Here is a 17,998-nt window from a genome sequence, read left to right on the forward strand (position 1 = left end):
ATGTATTCTTGAGTTGACTAACACGGGAGCTTTGTAGTGCAAATTTCCAAGTGAAACATGCTACGCTTGGTGTCAACTTTGAATACTTGATCAATATACGGTTGACATTATTATGGATATATAGCAAAGCATGTTTACAACTCTCCTCTCCCATGAGTAACATGGCGGCTTGGCATGTTCCCTTAGCTCTCTAATGTACCATGGATATAAAGTAACTTCTTCCCTCTGCTTACTTTGTCTAGACATTTGACGTAATCATGTCGGTTAAATTATATTCCCTTGAATTCAACTCGCCCTCTACATTTTCATCCATAGTCATAAGCCTATCGTACCAATAAAAATATGGCTCCTTCCAAGCTCCAATTAGGTCCGGTAGCTTTATATAGCGAGACAACCTCCTGAATTCAAGCCATCACACTGTGCTGAGAGCTGCACAGCCCATCTCTCTGGACTGGTTATACTGTTGTCGTTTGTAGGAGAAGCAGTTGACATGACTACTAAGTAGTGATCCATGTCGCAAATCACTGCTGTATACGAGAGGCATGTTAATTGTACTATTGTATAATTTGCGTACCCGCATACGTTGCAGCGCTCTAGTTACCATATTTGCAGTCTCTGACAGCAATTCGTAAGAGGTTCGCTCATATCATTTAACGAACCTGCCTCGAGACAGGGAGTTCTTTGCCTTTGCTCAACTCTGGGTTTCCAAATCGAACCCTAGCATGATCTGTGAAAAGGCTTCAGTAGGGCTTGGATTCAATAACTCCATTCATCTAATAACATTCTTTGGTTGCAAGGTCCTTAATTTTCTTCAAAGTCTACATAACCAAAGAGAAATATTTATAAAACAAGTCGGTGAGTCATGCTCTATATCTCGTGATCGTAACTCCTGTGTCCATAGACTAGACACATGACTGCTTTCTCTGAATGCGGACATCGCATGAATTTCGTGCATTTGCGCAAGACAAGCCATTTCCCCATTCTCCCATCCCGTATATACTCCGTAAAATTCTCATGGAGGAACCCATCCCCGTCATCATCCTCCCGCGTGCCACGCAGCATCGGGCGCTACCGCAGCCATAGTCATCAGGGCCTGGCTTGTCATCATCTACAGTACTGGTACTGTGATCAAATGCAACAAATCACCTCGACGGCCAATGCCCACTCCATCTGAACGCGGATCGCCGCCACTGACCCCGGGGCGGATCGACAACCACCCGTTTGACTCAAACGAGCCTCGTGTCTTCCCTCCTCATCTGGACATAGCCCGCCACGGCAAACAGCAAAAAGACGACGCAAACAGGCGTCATCAGCGCGGCGGCGTATTCCCTCTGCGCTTCGGGGGTCTCGCCGCTCCAGTCCCTAGCCCATTTCGGTGTCTTGATCACCTCCCCTTGGACCAGCCATGCGGTTACAAATGTGGCGATGACGACAAAGGTCCACACCAATCGCGCAATGTTCAGGAGCGCTTCACGCAGTGGCTCAGATGACCGTGGCATATTGGCGAGTGCTGGCCGTGATTTTCTCGGCCGTCTATTTCTTTCTTTCGGGGTGCCGTGCTTTTTTCGGACCGGAATTTCATGGCATGCTCGCGGTCATGCAAGGTTGTTTCTCGGTTGGCAGAACGACATCTGCCGTGGGAGGAGTGCTGGGCGCATGTGAGCGTTGAGGAGGAGGGCTGAAAATATGTAGCCGAGGTGAGAGATGGTCGCCCTGGGTCAGTTTTAAATGCTTTGCCGTCGTGTAGTAAGCTGGTTGAACTAAAAGCTGACCGACGTCTTGGCAGTGCTGCATGGTCAGCTTTTGGCGTGGTCGGATATTTCCATTTTGGGAATCGTCAAGCCGTGCGGGTTGGAAGCCGTATGCGCCCGGACTGTAGGGTCACTGGTGCTCTGTATGCTCTGTTTCAGGTGGGCCTTGCTTACGTCCCGTGATCGGAGGTCACATGTGCAAGCCGGGCAAGTAATTGTCCTTGGATACGTTGAGCTTGATGTGTATCACGGACCTGAAGATGACAATTGTTGTAGAACGGCTTGAAGATCTGGTTGAAGCCTTGGGCGTCTGTGGCCTCAGGCCTTGAGGCTCATGGCTACATATGTACTTGTATAACCGAGACCCTTGCTTCCCCAAGGTTCTTCACAAAACCGAGGGTCTTTGATATTAAAGAGGACTATTGCAGTTTAATGGAGTTATTACTCAAGTCCTTCCAAGTCCCTGTCGCAGATGACAGAGCTGCACAGGCGCCATGGGCTCTATTCAAACTTTACATCGGTCTATATAGATTCTATTTGACGGACCTCCACTGTCTCGGGGCATTACCTAAACTCTGGAAACAAACCAGCCATCACCTGTCACTAGGCTCCTAAGTTTCCAGAACAGGGCCCTTGTAGTCCTTCTTAGCCCAAACCAAATAGTACACCGTGCTAAATAATACCAAGGACCCTGTAATCAGTATGCTAAAGTTCATGGTATCTGGCGTAACTTCTGAAGAGGGTGGCCAGAAGCTAAAAAATAAGATAATACTCAGGTAAACGCAAGTGATGACGTTGTTAATGATGCCCCCAACACCGGGAAGATGCCACGGCCCCCAAACCAGCTCCTTGCCCGTCGTCTCAGCCACAGCCGGAAGAGAAGACGGGTCAGGAATGCTGAAACCCGTAGTGCAGCGACGATACAAAAGCAAACCAGCGGCCATGAGGTACGATGAGTACAGAGAGGAAATGGCGAGAGAAACCAGAGCGTTGTAAGCGACCTGCGAGCCGATGTTGATGAGCCCGAGAAGGCAGGAAATGGCGCTCGTGGTGAGAATGGCCCAAACGGGGACACAGGTAGTAGAGTCAACCTAGGTCGCACAAAAGAATTAGTCTTCACATGCAGGAAACTCAATGTCTTGCGCGCGCCTACTTTGGACAGAGTCCGCCAAAAGGGCAGGCCGCGGTCCCGGGCAAAGGCCCAGAACATGCGCGACGTGGTGGCAATGACGCCAATGACGGAGGCGAGAGTCATGAAAATGATGATGGAGGCCATGGCAGTGGTGCCCCTTCGCGAACCCACGGCCTGGTAGAAGATTTCCATGAACGGATAGCCCGAGGGCGACGCCAAGGCGGCCTCAATGTCGGAGTTGCAAAAGGCCATGGCGATGATGATGGAAAGGCCGAGAGAACCATTAATCAGGATACTAATGATGATGGACCGCGGGACGACGAGCGACGGGTTTCGGACTTCTTCGCACATCTGTTTCGGTCGTGTTGGTGAGTGTTGTCGGCCGGGGGGGGGTCAAGACATGTCTGGCTTCAAACTCACATGAAACGTGCAATCGACACCTTTTGACCAAGGTCTTGATGAGCAATGTGTACTATACAAAACGTACCGTCAACAGATTGGCATTGCCGGGGGGGAAACTCGTACCTGCAAACGAAAACACACTGCCCACGATGCCGACGAAGCTGGACAAGGCCTGGGTGGACCAGTTGCCGCCGTTGTGGAACGTGGTAAAGACATCCTTCGCATTCCCGTGGGCGCCAAAGGTCCCCAGCGGGATGATGATGGCAAAGAAGCCGATGATGTGGACGACGAGCAGCATGCCCTCGAGCTTGGGGAGGTGCGTGCTCAGCACCGTGTTGCACAGCACGGCGAGGACGACGACCGCCCACAGCATCAGGGTGCCCTGGTACGGCTGCGGCGCGTAGCCGGCGTGGTTGAAGGCGACGAGGCCCTGGATCATGGTGCCGCTGAGGTATCCGACCGAGGCGCAGGCGCCCTGCCAGCCTCCTATCGTCAGCCAGCCGGTGATGTAGCTGAGGAACTTGGAGCAGCGGCGCGGCGCCAGCATGGCCACCCAGTGGTACTGGCCGCCCGAGGTGGGCGCGATGGAGAGCAGCTCCGAGAGGGTGCAGAAGACGCTGATGTTGCACAGCCAGACGATGAGGAAGCCCCAGATGAGGCCCGCGGAGCCGCCGTTGAGGAGGCCGGGCGCGAAGCTCATCAGCGTGCCCTCCCAGGTGATGAGGACGGCGCAGCTGAAGCCGACGGTCGAGAGGAAGCCAAAGTTGCGCTGTGAGCAGAGGGACAAGTCAGCCGGAGTTGCCTGGGAGCTGATGTTGCGCGGCACCGTACCCTGAGGACCGACTTCTTGCCCAGCCGGGCGAGCTGATGGCGGTCGTCGACGTCTTTTTGGGATGCCCGCGTCACCGAGGTCTTGCTCCCCGTCATGTCGTCGAGGGCGTAGCCCTCTCGTCGTAGACTCATTGTGGCATGGACTAGTATCCGGCGAGGCACACGGTGATGATGGTGGTGATGATGTGTTGGTGTTGTGGGTGTTGTTGTTGCTGTTGCTGCCACGACCGACGTTCAATTTGATGTTCTCTCCTGACCCGAGATCAGGAGCTACCCCATTGACTTACTCGCACATCAGTTTCGGCAGATTCAACACGTCGACGCTCCGACAGGGTCAAACCTGGTCCGAGGCCAGGGTTCATGGCACGAGCCGCATTAGCGCGCATGACGCATAACCCAGCCAACGCAGTTGGTCGACGACGATAAGCAGGGATCAGGGGGGCACAGAGCCACGGCGCCCGTGGCCGGCTCGGCATCGAGACGACATGGTTGGCCGTTGTCGACTCGTCGCATGAAGCATTCAAGACGCCGGGCCAGGGTCACGACTGTTCCCTGACCAAGGAAGGGGGCTCCAACGCAGCGGAATGAGAGGACATGTCTGGTTGTACATACAATACAACATGATGCCATTGTGCTACATGTATCTATGTATTCGCCCTGCTCGCACGAACCGGCGACTTGGCCTCAATGTCCACCTGCCAGGACTGCTGGACCAGGACCGTCTGGCTCGTGTGGCTGCGCCTGTCCCATCCCTCGGCGCTGACATCGCCCTGGTTCGCCGTGACGGTCGCCGTCGTGGCCGGCTTGGAGCTGGAGGCTTGAGCGGCGCGCGGAATGCTCGTCAGCTCAATGTCGCCGCCGCGGCCCCCGTGCTTGCTGCTGTTCTGCGCCGACGCCGCGGCCGCGAACTTGCCGCTGCCGCTCCTGCTCTTGGCCCCCGTGTTCTGGGACGAGGCGTCGACGGCGAGCATGGCGCCCGACTGGAAGCTGTCGAGGAACGGCTTCAGGTACGGCACGCACGCCGTCACGATGCTCAGGCACTGCACCACCTGCGTCAGGATGGTCGGCAGGAACATGTTGAACGTGGCGTCGCTCTCGTCGTAGAGGCCGTGAAAGACGACCATGTGCGCGATGATGGCGGGCGTGACTCTGGGGTCGTTGTTAATTTGAAGTAAATAAAATAAAAAGACGCTGCTGCGCGGCTGGGGTCCGGCAGACTCACAGGATGCGGCTCCCAAACACGCCTCCTACCAGCATCTTTTTGCGAAGCGGTAGCTGGAGCTGGAAGGAAATCGTAAACATGATGGCCACAATGGCAACGTCGGTCAGGATGTCTCCGATGGCGACGTATATCCAAAAGGCGGTCTGCACAGCCGTCAGTCAACATCGGTAGAGGACGCGGGGGATTTTCCCCCAAGCAGCAATACATACTCGCTGGAAACACTGGCCGGCAATGTAGTCCCACGGAATGGGCAGGTCGCACTGCAAGAGGGCGGGGACAATCGACGTAAAGGACCAGAGGATTATAAAGGAGCAGGTAATGAGGACGGTGCGTCTGTGATACAACGGCGCGAGCACCCAGAGCGTCGTGATGGCGGACAGTTTGGCCAGCGTCATGCTGGCAAGGAAGAGGGCATTGGCAGCATATTCGGCCTATTGACTCTGCGGTAAGCCCAGGGCCAGGCCCAAAAAATGACTGCAACATGAGAGTGCATCGTACCTTGAGAACATACGTAACCTGGTCGCCGCGCAGGTCACGCAGGTGTTGGCCGAGCCCGCGGTCTGCTTCCGCAACAACCACGGCAGACTGCGCAACCGCCAGGGCCTGTGAAGCACCACCGCCAAATCCGCATCGTCAGCGCCGTGATGCGGCCTCGGGAACATTGAAACTCGGGGCGAGGGCGGCACTTACGGTTGCCGCCATGGCGAGCTGGTCGTCCAGGCCCAGCCTCCTGACGGTGAACCATTTCATCGAGATGCGCGTCAGGCAGGCCAGCAGCCCGACCACCATCAGGAACAGCGTCGCTGCCCTCACCACCAGCGACCTGTTGTGCATGGACAGGTCATGAGGCCGCTCCATCATGCCGCTGCTGCGCACGGCATCAAGATGCAAGACCCTTGGCCACGTGTGATCTCGATAACTTGGCTTGGCGGGTAGAAGTCTTGCCTTGGGCCGAGAAAAGGTCGTCGGAGTTTGTAAGGGTTACAATACGGAGTAGGCAGGACCTGGATTTCTTTTTTTTTTTTTCTCTCTTCTGTCCTCTTTGAGTAACAATGTACGGAGTACTGTCAATACAACAAAATCACCACCCCTTGTCGTGGCGTCCAACTGGGCTTGACGTCGGAACGTCAACCACCTTCTAGCGAGCTTCTCGCAACGCATAAACGGTGGCAAAGGCCCTGGTGGCAGAATTTCTCTTCTCCGCTGCCCCCCGAAAAGAGTCGAGTCAACTGGTCTAATTTGCTGTTTGGCCAGCCAATTCCTTTGGCAGGGAAGACTGGTCTGCAGGGCGCCAGAGCCCAGGCACGCCAGTCCCCCTTCAGCCAGGTCGCTGCCGATAGTTGCCAGGTGCAGTTAGAAGCTGCATGCAGTTTAATGCGAGTCGCCTGTTATTAAGGTTTCAATGTTCAATTTCTTTGAGACGCCAAGGCCCGTCCGTCCGCTTGGACTACGCACGCTGATCGTGAAACGCACACGCAATTCCCGCACAAACGGCTGACACGAAGAGCTGGGGTCGACACAACTAGCCAGGAGCAGCGAAGCTGGACGCTGGTTTGTTTTATATAGGTCCCGCCGGCTCGAGGCTTGTCAAGACTGGGTATCCCTTCTCTCTGGCCCTACAACCCGGGCTTTGAGGCAATGCCATCCCAAGTCACGGCAATAACAGGTCGCTGCCCTTTTTTTAGTGTTTTAACGTTATGCCATCTTCGCTCCCAACACGTGGTCTCGCTGAGAAGTGTGTAGAGAAGCCGAGTCAGGTCCCAGGGGCACTCGCCTCAGATGGAATAGATGGGGTTGGAACACGACGCCGGCTTCGGTTCCCGGCAAAGACCATATCCCAGCCGTGCATATACGATAACCCACTCGGCTGGTGGGCCTGGCTTCAATCGTGTTTCCAGGTTGTACATTAGCTTACCTGCGACGGTGGAATTCCATTGGTAAAGCCCCTGCGTCCAAGAAGCGGCGACATGCAGTCGAACTCTAGTTGGGTTGGGTGAAGAGGCACTGTCCGCTGCCTCGGGCCAAAGAGCGCCCTGGTGATTTCTAGAATCACGTCAAACGATATTCTGGCGTTATAAGCTCGACGCTACTTCCTCTGTCGCCCGTCGTCTGACGTCCAGGGTCGGGCGTTGATAAAAATAGCCGCCCGGGGAGTCCTCGTGGCAGAATCTTGCCGGGGTCTGTTTGCACAGCCGAATCCGTGTATGGATCCGGTTGACTGAAACTTGGGAGCATGACGCCGAAATCAGATCTTGTTTTTCTGCCCAGTTCCCAACCCTGGCCCGCCATGTGTTGATAACTGATGCACGTAATGACAGGCATCTGGTTACACGAACCCAAGGCCCGAGCATGCCTACCCGTTGGCGACTAGGTGGAAGAGCCGCATGGTTGCCAACGGGTGAGGTAAAGTTTTGCTAACCAACGCAAACTATGAGAGACTCGGTAGTTGGCCGTTGACAGGTTACCGACGAAAAGCACTTGTTTGTTTACCATGACCATCACCAGCGTCAGGTAGTTGGCTAGTTGTATAAATGCACGCCTCGCACATGCTGTTCCTGTTATATCGTGCGGTCGCTCTCGTGTGGCCGTTGACAAATCCGAACACATTCCGCGTCGCTTGCGTTTTGCCGAGCGTCCCAGCCCCATTATTGATCCCATTATCCCCAGAGGTAAGCTTATCGGCAAAAGTGGCACCTGGGGACTTTGCCATTTCTCTCTTATAGCCTTGCACCGGATTTCGTACAGAAAGTCTTGGGGTTAGGGTTGTACAAAACGCGAATAGCTCCGTAAATCGAGTCGTGGTCAAATGCAGCCAAGATGCCATTTTGCGCATTTTCTACATTCAAGTGCAAGAAAATATGACAGACCCGTCATTCATAGTTTTTTTAATTTTTAAAAACACAAATTAAAGTCCAAGTATCTCAGGCTGAGTGATGGATTGATTACCTGTCAATTGATGCTTGATTACCAAGAAATGACGAATAAACCCCGCCCTCAAAAACCCCAACTTCAACCAGACTTCATATCCCCAACATCAGCCCATCGCAATCCCCACGGAGAAACCCAAACATGTCGCCCCGGGACGTAGTAGCAGCATCGGACTCCGTTCCGCTCTCCTACCGCCTCCTGCTCACCGTGGTCGAGCCGCTGTTTGCCGTCAGCGGCGCGATGCTGGTGCTCCTCGCGCCCGAGAGGTACCTGTCGACGGTGACGCGCCACGGGGGCACGTTTGCCGCCGGGTCGACCTTCCTGTATACTTTGCTTGGGGGCGCCTGGCTGTACTTTGCGTTTGTCGAGGCCGTCGTGATGCGCGCCTGCGACGACGTGCGGCTCTGGCGGCTCTTGTGCGCCGGCATGCTGGTCAGCGATGTCGCCTTTTGCCACGCGGCCGCGCAGGCCGTCGGCGGCTGGACGAGCTGGGCTGACCTGTCGGCCTGGATGCTGGACGATCATTTGGTGTTTTGGGCCACCGTGCCCTTCTTGGTCGTTCGTGTCTTGGTTGTTCTTGGCATCGGCGTCGGACCGCGGGGCAAGGGTCCAAAGTCGGAGTAGATGAGGGGATGGGAACGGGGGAGATGTCGAGGTGCTGGTTCTTATTGGAATCTATCGGTCACGTATTGACATGGGATGAGCTTCTGCAAGTCGTCGCGATGAGGGCGATGCCACCTTGTTGGTTTGCGCTTACTGTCTTTGTTTAGGTACTGGTTTACATGCATTTTTACTCCCAAGCAAAGCGTAAGAAGGGTACTGCAAGTTGACAGTGTGGATCGACATGAATACTCAGCGCTTAGCAATGCCCGTGGTGATTGATGATGTTAAATCTACCACTGGAGAGAACTTGGAGCTACGTCAGCTCTTATGCTGCCCAAAGAGTACTCTTGGCTTCTAGTCTCCGAGCTTCCTTGCTTGCCATTTGTTATCCTAGCTCTTTGTAGGCATTTACGCCGCCCTGACTCGTGTCATGTTATTGTTCTAGCCACCAAGAGGGATTGTCAGGGCGGTTAGTCTAAAAGCAGAAGAGCTAGGTCATCAAGTGTAAACCATGACTCGGTCAAGAGATGCTATGGTGAGCCTATTGGACTGCACTACATATTTCATCGCAACAGCGCCCTGGGAAGCTTTTAGTAACAATCTCACCCTTCGTGCGGAGTATTCCTTGTTTTTCAGATTCAGACCCTCCGCAGCAGCAGACTCCACCAAAACTTCTCGACAAAATAGCGCTCTAGGTCGAATGCTTGAAACCAGAAGAAAAATAAAGGAACAGTCCCGAATATCTCTTATGCGAGAATATACAGTGCACTTCCGGAACTAGTTTCATGTATGACTTGGTAGGCGGCCAAAAACCAATATAGAGGTTTTCATCGGAATCGGCAGGCCAACCTTGTACTATATTCGAGCAAAACGACATCGTCGATCTCATCGGATACAATATACAAGAGCAAGTATACGAGTCAGCTCGTGTGATGCGGGTGCGGATTACCACACTACACGGTGCGGCAAGGGTTATCATCCATCTTGGACATGATTGCGTTTGAGAACCGAGAACGGCAAAACAGGGCCATACTCTATGAGACGTTTACGTTGGTATTGAAATATGCACCTTCTACATCCCACGAGCATGGACCAAGTATATAAAGTAGGCCCTGGTAGGTTGCTGAATCTCGAAAAACAGACACAGGCCTCACATTCTCATCAACTTTAGCCTACATATCAGACATGTATACTACTTTTCATTCCGTTCAATATGTGTTTCCTCAAGGGGGCTTTCACATTCGCGGCCTTTTCGGCCCTGGCTGCCAGCATCCTCGGTGTCCCTCTTGAGACGAGCACTATTGTCGATTATGATAGTAAGCTTGTTGGATGCTCTCTTGTGCCACAGTAAGCCTAGATAGGGGCATGTTGAGAATCCAGCCTTGACTGCTTGCTTGTCACACGGAAATGGCGTTGGTTACACAAGGGCTACGGTCACGGGATTAGGGCAAAAGGTCCTCACCGACTTCTTGTATTTAAAGACGTCTTTGGCGACCGAGGCCTTGAGGAAAACCAAGGACCTTTGATACCAAAGACTGTTATTAGATGAATTGAGTAAATGCTCCCAGCCTCTAGCCCTTGTCACATTACTAATATGCTAATCATCTATTAGAGGGTGACTTGGCACGACATGCCGTCGACGTGGGCGGCCTAGACGAGCATCTTGCCGACCTGAGCCTTCCCATCGACGCCAGACATGACTCCCGCCTGGTCGAGAGACAGGTTCAAACGCCTCCCACAAGAAAGGACATGAAAGTCTACTTGGTCAATCTCGAAAAGCAGCCAGCATACTCCGGTTGCACCCAGAAACTTGTTTTCTGGTCTGGTGTGACTGAGGGCCAAGCCAGGTCTTTTGCGACCAAAAATAAGCGATTCACAGTAGGCATGTTAATTCAGCCCAAGACAGACTAGGACATGTAAAAGAAGCCCAAGTCCGAGGGCGGCTACTGAACGGACTGGGCAGAGACGTTCAAAATGTTCTGGGACACCATCTCCAAGGTCATGGCCGAGCTAGCCTAGGGCGACGTGTACGGCTACTTCACTGAGCGGGCGGTCGAGCAGAAGGATCTTAAAGAGTGCCAGGTGGTCTGGTGCAGGATCGAAAAGTCGATTGTCGTCCAGTCCCGCAAGGGCAAGCAGGTCACCAGTGTCGCGAAGTACGTCCTCTACAAGGACAGGTCCACGAAGCATGGTGGCTTGATCAAGACTATTGCCGCATAAATCGGTGCGCTGGGCGGGAATTGGCCGCAAAGCTGGCTCTGACACCTGCACGGCGTGACGGAGACTGAGGAATCGGCGAGGATCTTGCTGCTGAGGCGAGGGTGCACTAGTCTGCCTTTTCACAGTTTCATTTCTGCTTGCTTTGTTAGTCTACATAGGTAGCAGCTCTTTTATACAGTAGTCGCGGCCGCCTAGATGGTTCTCAATATATCCGCTGTGGCGGCTACATGCTGCTCTACATGACTCGCTTGTTGCTTGCTGTCTGAGCATGACTTCCCAAAACGAGCGGAATTGTAAATTCCAGCAGAAAACGTAACTTGTGTGAATTCCTTTTCTTGCCTGCTGGGCGGTCTTCCGGTCCCGGCCGGCCGGGGCTCGGGGAAGTGGAGTGCCGCACCGGGCCTAGCCGGAGGGCGAGCCTTCGATAACCATGTTGATATCAGGAGATGCTATTGTATTATGCAGGCTGCCCCCCTCTCAGCGCTGGCGTGTCTGGCGACAAGCAGCCCGTGGTCACCCTTATATTCAAGACATGCGCACACCCCGGCGTGCTGGGTTATGCGCGTGACTCGCCGCCTCAAACCCGGCCACCTCCCCTCCCCCCAAGTCGTCAAAGAAACCCGCGCCCGTACCAACTCACACCCAACCCGTATATTGTTAGCCACCTCTATGTAACGCCATTATGGGCATCATGAGCAACGGACACGGGTCTCCCTCCCAGTCACGCAAATTGGAAGAGCAAGCCCAGAAGCTTGTCGAGGCATCCTCTGCCGGCGATATCCCCCATCTGGAAGCATTGCTCGAGGCGGTGCAGGACTTGAACCGGGACCCGGCCCATCTCCCCACAGACGGCTTCCTTCTCCAGACTGCCGCCAGGCAAGGCCAGGCCGAGTGCATTCGCTTTCTTTTCGAGCGCCTCCCCGGCTGTGTAGCCCGGCCGAACAAGCGCTGGGATCCCGTCCTGCCAGACGGATACAGCTACACTGACATTCCCGACAAGTGGCACGTCTACAAAGACGGCGTTATCCACGAGGCTATTGGCGGCAAGGACCCTGTCGGGCTCTTCCGCGTCTTTTTCAACTACGGCATGAACCCCAATGTCGGCTTGGGCTACGCCGGCTCGCCCCTGGCCCAGGCCGTCTCCAGCAACCAGCTCCCGCTCACGGAATACTTGCTCGCCAGGGGCGCCGACCCCAACGGCACCTACATGTCCAGCAGGCTTTTAGGCGTGGCAGCGAGGCAGCCGACCGACGACGTGCTGCGCGCCCTCGTCGCACACGGAGCGCTGGTGCTGGGATCGCAGGCCCTTCAGCAGGCTGCGCACTATTGGCGAGCTCGCACCGCGGAGACGCTCCTGAGGCACGGCGCCGATATCAACGAGGTGTTTGCCAGGGAAGAGTATGACGACAGCATGCAGCTCGTCCGGGTGCCGTTGGGCTGTGCGCTGCACTTTGCCGTCGAGGGCGGCATGCGCGGCGGCGGCCCGGCTGAGCAGAGCGACTTTGTGCGGTTTTTACTTGGGCGAGGGGCGAGGACGGATTTGGTCAACGATCGGGGGGAGACGCCGGTGCAGATGGCTGAGCGTCTGGGCAAGACGAGCATTATTGACGTTATTCAATCGCGGGGCGTGGATGGGTAGACGAGCATGAGACCGGCATGGGAGCCCGTCGTGTATCGCGAGATAGCTAGCTGTAGCTCAAGTTGAACACGACTTGCTTTGTCGTGCAAAAGGGCTACCCAATGCTTTGTGCAGACGGTTAGAAGGGCTCGCTTAGCCGGTTGGCCAGCTATGCTGTTGAGATTGTCCTGCTGTGAACCCACGGGCCGGGTATGAGTTGATGTACTAGGAACTCATTTTCAGTGCGGTTGTTTCTTGGTGGCACAGCGTATTGTGGCCCATGATCGTCTCCCCGTGTGACCCTTTATACGGATCGTGTGGCACGGAAGCGTTACTCGGTTCTCATCGTTCCGATGCAAGAGGGTTGGCTGGTTTGTTCCCGGTGCTTTGTGCATCGTCGGTGAAGTCATGGCCTGCCGTCGAGCTTTTTGGGAAGACGTCACACATGTAGGTGTAACCTCGGTGAAGTCACCGCCTGTCCTCCAGCTTTAGGCAAGATGCCATGGGTGCAGATGGGCACGGGAAGCAACAGACGAGTTGGGCCAAGTTGCAACGCACATGTTGAACATAAATACTGTGTGAATCCCGACTGAATCGCAAGACTTGTTCACTTCACAACACTACAAGTCTACAACACGAGTGCTGCTACCCAAGGCTTTCAACCTGATATCAAGAAACTTGCCCCTCTACTTCCATCTCTTGGTCACATCGGCGCCACCTACACCATGTCGGATCAACAAAAAGCCAGCGAGCTGATGGCAAAGGTGACCTCGTCATTTACCCCGAGGTGGAACGATGCTGGCAGCAAGGCCTCCCGCGACGGCGGCTTCTGGCATCCCGACTCTGACCGCGATTTCCGACCCGTCGGCAGCGTTGGCGTCGGCAGCCACAGGGACATCAACGGCAGCTACTCGGCGGTGCTCATCGCGCCCAACTGTGCGGCGATGCAGAAGATCAACGCCGAAGGCATGTGCGAGTCTCCCGTGGCCAGTCCCACCGGGTACACCCAGATCTGGACGGACGCGGGCAGCAAAGCCAAGAAGAACGGCTCCTTTTGGCGTCCAATTCCTCCCAACGGCTACGTGGCCCTTGGAGATGTTGCCCAGGACGGCTGGTTGCCCGCACCGAGCGTCGGCGATGTCTGGTGTGTGCGGAGAGACCTCGCAGTGGCAGGCAGCTTCGGCAGCCCGAGCGTCTGGGATGACAAAAAGTCGGGTTCCAAGAAAGATGTGTCGGTCTGGGAAATCAAAGGCGGGTATGGCAATATCCAGCCCGCCGTGACACGACTTGGCGCCATCCGCGTCAGTGAAACGTACACTGCTCCTAGCTTGAGCTTTGCCGTCGTCCCCAATGTGTAGGCCGTCTTTGATGTACGGCTTCCCGTTGAGGAGTCGTGGGGGGTTGGAATTGGCGAATGGATAGGTTACCGTGTCATGGAACCATGTTGGCAACAGAGGATGACCGGCAAGGTAACTTGACCTCATAAAATGCAAGGGCGGAACTATTGTAGATCAACTCTACATACTCCTCGAGCTTTATTGTGCGGCTTCTCAACGATCCCGCAGCATGTGAGATGATTTATGACATTCTGCAGATTCTATAATTTTGAATAATTCATTTCCTAGATATTATATATCGCTGACAGTGGAAATGGTCTTTCATTTTGAGCCCTTAACGTGAACATGGTCCAAATCTACTCCGTATATATAATGGCTCAAACTTCCCCGGCGCCATCAGAATCACCGACAACCGGACTGCACACATCATTGCAAGCCATTACATTCGCTCTGAGCTCTCGCCATGACTACCAGCGTCTTTCGCTCCATTGACTCTAGTTCGATTCAGGATGATGGATGGGGGGCTTGGACCAAGGTCGACAGTGACGTCACTTGCTACAAATGCACCCAACGTCGACGCTCCGTGACGAATATTCGCACATCGAACTATATTACACGGTGTGAAGAAAGTGAGTACCTTGGGTCTGAGAGGTGGCAAGTGACTTTTTCAAAATCTGGCTTCGCTCTGACTTGCCCCATTCAGTACGGCAAGTCTATAGATCAATCAAGATTGTGAGCTTGTTGAATCAAGACAGCCATTGGTACACAAGAGTTTACATTGCGTAAGTTTGCTCAGCAAAGTCCAAGTTCCCCTGACTGACTCACGGCAGCATTTTGTGATTCAGTGGCGGCGGCCAACTACAGCCGTGATTTCTCACGTTGGGCAATGCGGACGGCACCGTCAAAGTTTATTATACTACATGTGTAATTTTAAGCTCATTTAGTACAGAGTCTAGCTCGTATTCTCCTAGTCTGTAATCATTATTTTTTTTCTGCGTCTTTTACACCTCATGTCCATACGCTGTGTGAATGACTAGCCTCGGCGCCGCCTCCTGGTCAGGCACTCCGAGCATTTGGTCGCACAAATGTAGGCCAATCAGAAATGCAGACGTCTCTTCTTCACTGCTCCATTCATCTCTACGACGAGTGTTAGTCACGCACCCAGGACATCTAGTAGCACAAGAATAGGCCAGTAATGGGTGCAGGCGTCTTCTCTTGACACATGGAAATTGTGCTCCACAAGCACCCTGGATTTACTATATAACAGGCGCGATGGCTGGTCTTCTGACCCGAATCTACCATCCCTTTACAATTCTTAAAGCTGATTTTGGGCAAAATCTCTATTATTGTTCTCTACGCCAATGCTCAATATGAGTGGCTCCTCCGGAGAGTCATTACAAATCATCAACACGGTGGAAATAGGAACCGGTTCGTTTCCGCAATTCACAAAACTTCCCCCGGAGATTCGTTCTATGATATGGACGCAATCACTCTGTCATGAACGCTTTATTCGAGTGGAACTTTTGCTAGGAAGAAGTCCTCAAGACCTATTAGACGAGGATCGACCAGACTACTATATTCGACTAGATGCGCATATTCTGCAAGAACTGGACGCTCGGTCAAATCACCGTGCTCGCCTTGACCGGGAGAATAGCTTCCTGGTTGTCTTGAGAAACAGGCATGAGATAAGCAAGCTCTTCCGGGTTTGCTCCGAGTCGCGACAAAGTGCCATGGGTTTCTATCGTGTTAAAGTGCCTTGCTATTATAAGCAGCTGGGCGAATATCCGACCGAAGGTACATTCTATTTCAATCCGGAGCTGGATTTTTTGGATATTGTTGGGTTGAAATTCCTTCCCAGATTCGCCAACACACTATTGGTTAATGATCCCTGGCATGTCGGACTCATCAACCTAGGGTGTGTATGGCGTCATGCTAGGGGATACTACGATCCTTTGTTTCAGCCGATCGAGGGCGACGAGCATCTTGTACGTCAACTTCTGTCAAGACTTCGTCGTGTCATCTTCGGCTACAATGGACACTTTGGGCGTGGTATTCAGAATCGTATGGCTCAGAGGTACGGATGGAAGCCTCAGTTACATCGGTCCAGACCCATACTGGCCTCTGTCTCCAAATTTCAGAGGTTGCCACAGGATCCCAGGTCAGTTGAAGCAGAGTTGACCAAGACTTTCTTGGGCTACTCGGATCCGCGAGACCAGATGTACCGCTGGTTCAGGCTTTTGGAGCACTGGCAAATCGAGCATCCCAATCATCGTGTCGATTATCGTTATATGGTTGCTGTTAACAATACACGGGTGACGGACCGAGACGAAGCACTTTTTGCGCTCAGAGAAGAGAAGGAGGAATGGAATAGATGCCAGGAGGCGTATATGGCCAACGGGGTACCCTGCGAGGAAGACGATGATGAACTTGCTTCAGCCTATGGGTTCTGGCTCTTTCCCATAAATGCATTCGGGCGCATCCCAAAGGCCAATAACCGGATCCGTCATATTGGTAGAAGTTATCTCGAGAGTCGGCCCAGGGTTTGGAAGTTTGGGAAGGCATGGGATGTATCGAAGGAGTCGCCCGAGCTCTGCCTGCAATACCTCCCCAAGGTACCATTGTCAGAGCCCGAGGACAATCGGACTAGCAGGCTATGGAAGTCACCAAAACATCGTCCATGCATGAGAGACCGATTCCCTTTATAGCCCTATATAGCGTATTATACTCTTATTATCGGTAAACTCTCCTAGTAGTATATATTAGCTATTAATAATTATTACTTATAGTAATTTTTATAATTTATAAGAAGAATTTTTAATAAAAATAATATTTTAAATTATTAAATTATTAAATTATGTTAAATATTTATATTTATTAAATATAATCACATGATAAGGGTTTCAGCCTTGCGCGACGCCCATAGCATTACACACTCCCGTTTTTTCGGCCCAGTACCTCGTTTGCAACCTTGTTTGCAACCTTGTTCGCAGCCTTGTTCGCAGCCTTGTTTACAGCTTTGTTCACAGCTTTGTTCACAGCCTCGTAGCTATTTCTCAAAAGCATATACAACCAGACACAATCAACATTTGCCGTCAATTATCAAGTGCAACAGTCCTAAGCTATTCAAACCAAGGCAAATGTAAGTAAAATAAAGCGAGTGTTTCTAGCAATAACTAATAAATCAAGCTCAGACCTAAACTACGAGAGCCTGCTTCGCAGACCGCAATGTCTGTAGAATTCACCCTCGATGAACTCGTACAGAGGAGTCCCGCTAGGTTTACCGATCAGGGCTACGTAGCCCAACGATTTTACACCGCTGGAAAAGGCAATGACTCGAAAGAAACGGATGGCCTCGCGACCTGTATTAGAGTTGCAGTCGCGGGTGACTATGGTGAACCTGAGGCCTCTGGCGACGACCGTTTCTTAGCCCACGTCGACGATCTTGAGGATCCTGTTTTGGAGGGCTTTATTCCTCTAGTAAGAACTGCCATAGAAAACGGCCTGCACAACTTGCGGGCAATCATGGTGGTTCCGCAACCGGGTACGGATGCCGACAATCCTGACGGCACGAACGACGATCAGCTTCGTCAGGACGAGATTTTTGACCTGATCGGGACCGTTGTGGATTATAACAATATTCAAATCGAATCTCATGACAACGATAAATCGTGGCGCCTGGAGATTGAGGGAAACAAGAACTTTAAGTTCGGCCGTAAAATGGGCGATGTGTATGACGACGATGATGAGGATGACGACGATGACGACGATGACGACGATAACGATGATAACGATGATAACGATAATAACGATGATAACGATGATGAGGATAATAAGTATGACGAGGATGACGACGATGACGATGATGACGAGGATTATGTGGACGATGAGGATGATGAAGATGATGAGGATGAGTACTAAAGGGTATCATGAGCCTCTTTTAAATACCAAGAAGCT

The 17,998-nt window shown here is 52.9% G+C and overlaps 9 protein-coding genes across 9 annotated transcripts; 6 read left to right on the forward strand and 3 right to left on the reverse strand.

Moving 5' to 3' along the window:
* Nucleotides 1–1,226: 1,226 nt before the first annotated feature.
* Nucleotides 1,227–1,499, reverse strand: G6M90_00g031470 (uncharacterized protein; the record flags this gene model as incomplete). Its single annotated transcript, XM_066130088.1, has 1 exon — nt 1,227–1,499. One exon carries the CDS (start codon nt 1,497–1,499, stop codon nt 1,227–1,229), a length of 273 nt encoding a protein of 90 aa, XP_065986562.1.
* An 863-nt stretch (nt 1,500–2,362) lies between these two features.
* HNM1_1 (Choline transport protein) lies at nt 2,363–4,248 on the reverse strand (the record flags this gene model as incomplete). The annotated part of the gene is made up of 4 exons (XM_014687600.1): nt 2,363–2,842; nt 2,905–3,234; nt 3,371–4,054; nt 4,117–4,248. 4 exons carry the CDS (start codon nt 4,246–4,248, stop codon nt 2,363–2,365), a joined length of 1,626 nt encoding a protein of 541 aa, XP_014543086.1.
* Nucleotides 4,249–4,760: 512 nt separating this feature from the next.
* Nucleotides 4,761–6,196, reverse strand: G6M90_00g031490 (uncharacterized protein; the record flags this gene model as incomplete). The annotated part of the gene is made up of 5 exons (XM_014687601.2): nt 4,761–5,265; nt 5,339–5,481; nt 5,548–5,769; nt 5,837–5,941; nt 6,029–6,196. The coding sequence occupies 5 exons, from the start codon at nt 6,194–6,196 to the stop codon at nt 4,761–4,763; spliced, it is 1,143 nt and encodes a 380-aa protein (XP_014543087.2).
* A 2,211-nt stretch (nt 6,197–8,407) lies between these two features.
* G6M90_00g031500 (uncharacterized protein) lies at nt 8,408–8,890 on the forward strand (the record flags this gene model as incomplete). The annotated part of the gene is made up of 1 exon (XM_014687602.1): nt 8,408–8,890. The coding sequence occupies one exon, from the start codon at nt 8,408–8,410 to the stop codon at nt 8,888–8,890; it is 483 nt and encodes a 160-aa protein (XP_014543088.1).
* Nucleotides 8,891–10,082: 1,192 nt separating this feature from the next.
* G6M90_00g031510 (uncharacterized protein) lies at nt 10,083–11,089 on the forward strand (the record flags this gene model as incomplete). Its single annotated transcript, XM_014687603.1, has 3 exons — nt 10,083–10,185; nt 10,482–10,747; nt 10,889–11,089. The coding sequence occupies 3 exons, from the start codon at nt 10,083–10,085 to the stop codon at nt 11,087–11,089; spliced, it is 570 nt and encodes a 189-aa protein (XP_014543089.1).
* Nucleotides 11,090–11,771: 682 nt separating this feature from the next.
* On the forward strand, nt 11,772–12,728 carry ANK1_0 (Ankyrin-1; the record flags this gene model as incomplete). The annotated part of the gene is made up of 1 exon (XM_014687604.1): nt 11,772–12,728. The coding sequence occupies one exon, from the start codon at nt 11,772–11,774 to the stop codon at nt 12,726–12,728; it is 957 nt and encodes a 318-aa protein (XP_014543090.1).
* A 704-nt stretch (nt 12,729–13,432) lies between these two features.
* G6M90_00g031530 (uncharacterized protein) lies at nt 13,433–14,065 on the forward strand (the record flags this gene model as incomplete). Its single annotated transcript, XM_014687605.1, has 1 exon — nt 13,433–14,065. The coding sequence occupies one exon, from the start codon at nt 13,433–13,435 to the stop codon at nt 14,063–14,065; it is 633 nt and encodes a 210-aa protein (XP_014543091.1).
* Nucleotides 14,066–15,414: 1,349 nt separating this feature from the next.
* G6M90_00g031540 (uncharacterized protein) lies at nt 15,415–16,749 on the forward strand (the record flags this gene model as incomplete). Its single annotated transcript, XM_014687606.1, has 1 exon — nt 15,415–16,749. One exon carries the CDS (start codon nt 15,415–15,417, stop codon nt 16,747–16,749), a length of 1,335 nt encoding a protein of 444 aa, XP_014543092.1.
* A 520-nt stretch (nt 16,750–17,269) lies between these two features.
* Nucleotides 17,270–17,962, forward strand: G6M90_00g031550 (uncharacterized protein; the record flags this gene model as incomplete). The annotated part of the gene is made up of 1 exon (XM_014687607.1): nt 17,270–17,962. The coding sequence occupies one exon, from the start codon at nt 17,270–17,272 to the stop codon at nt 17,960–17,962; it is 693 nt and encodes a 230-aa protein (XP_014543093.1).
* Between the last annotated feature and the right edge of the window lie 36 nt (nt 17,963–17,998).

The sequence above is a fragment of the Metarhizium brunneum genome, chromosome 2 (assembly GCF_013426205.1).
Source record: "Metarhizium brunneum chromosome 2, complete sequence".
Taxonomy (NCBI): Eukaryota; Fungi; Ascomycota; class Sordariomycetes; order Hypocreales; family Clavicipitaceae; genus Metarhizium; species Metarhizium brunneum.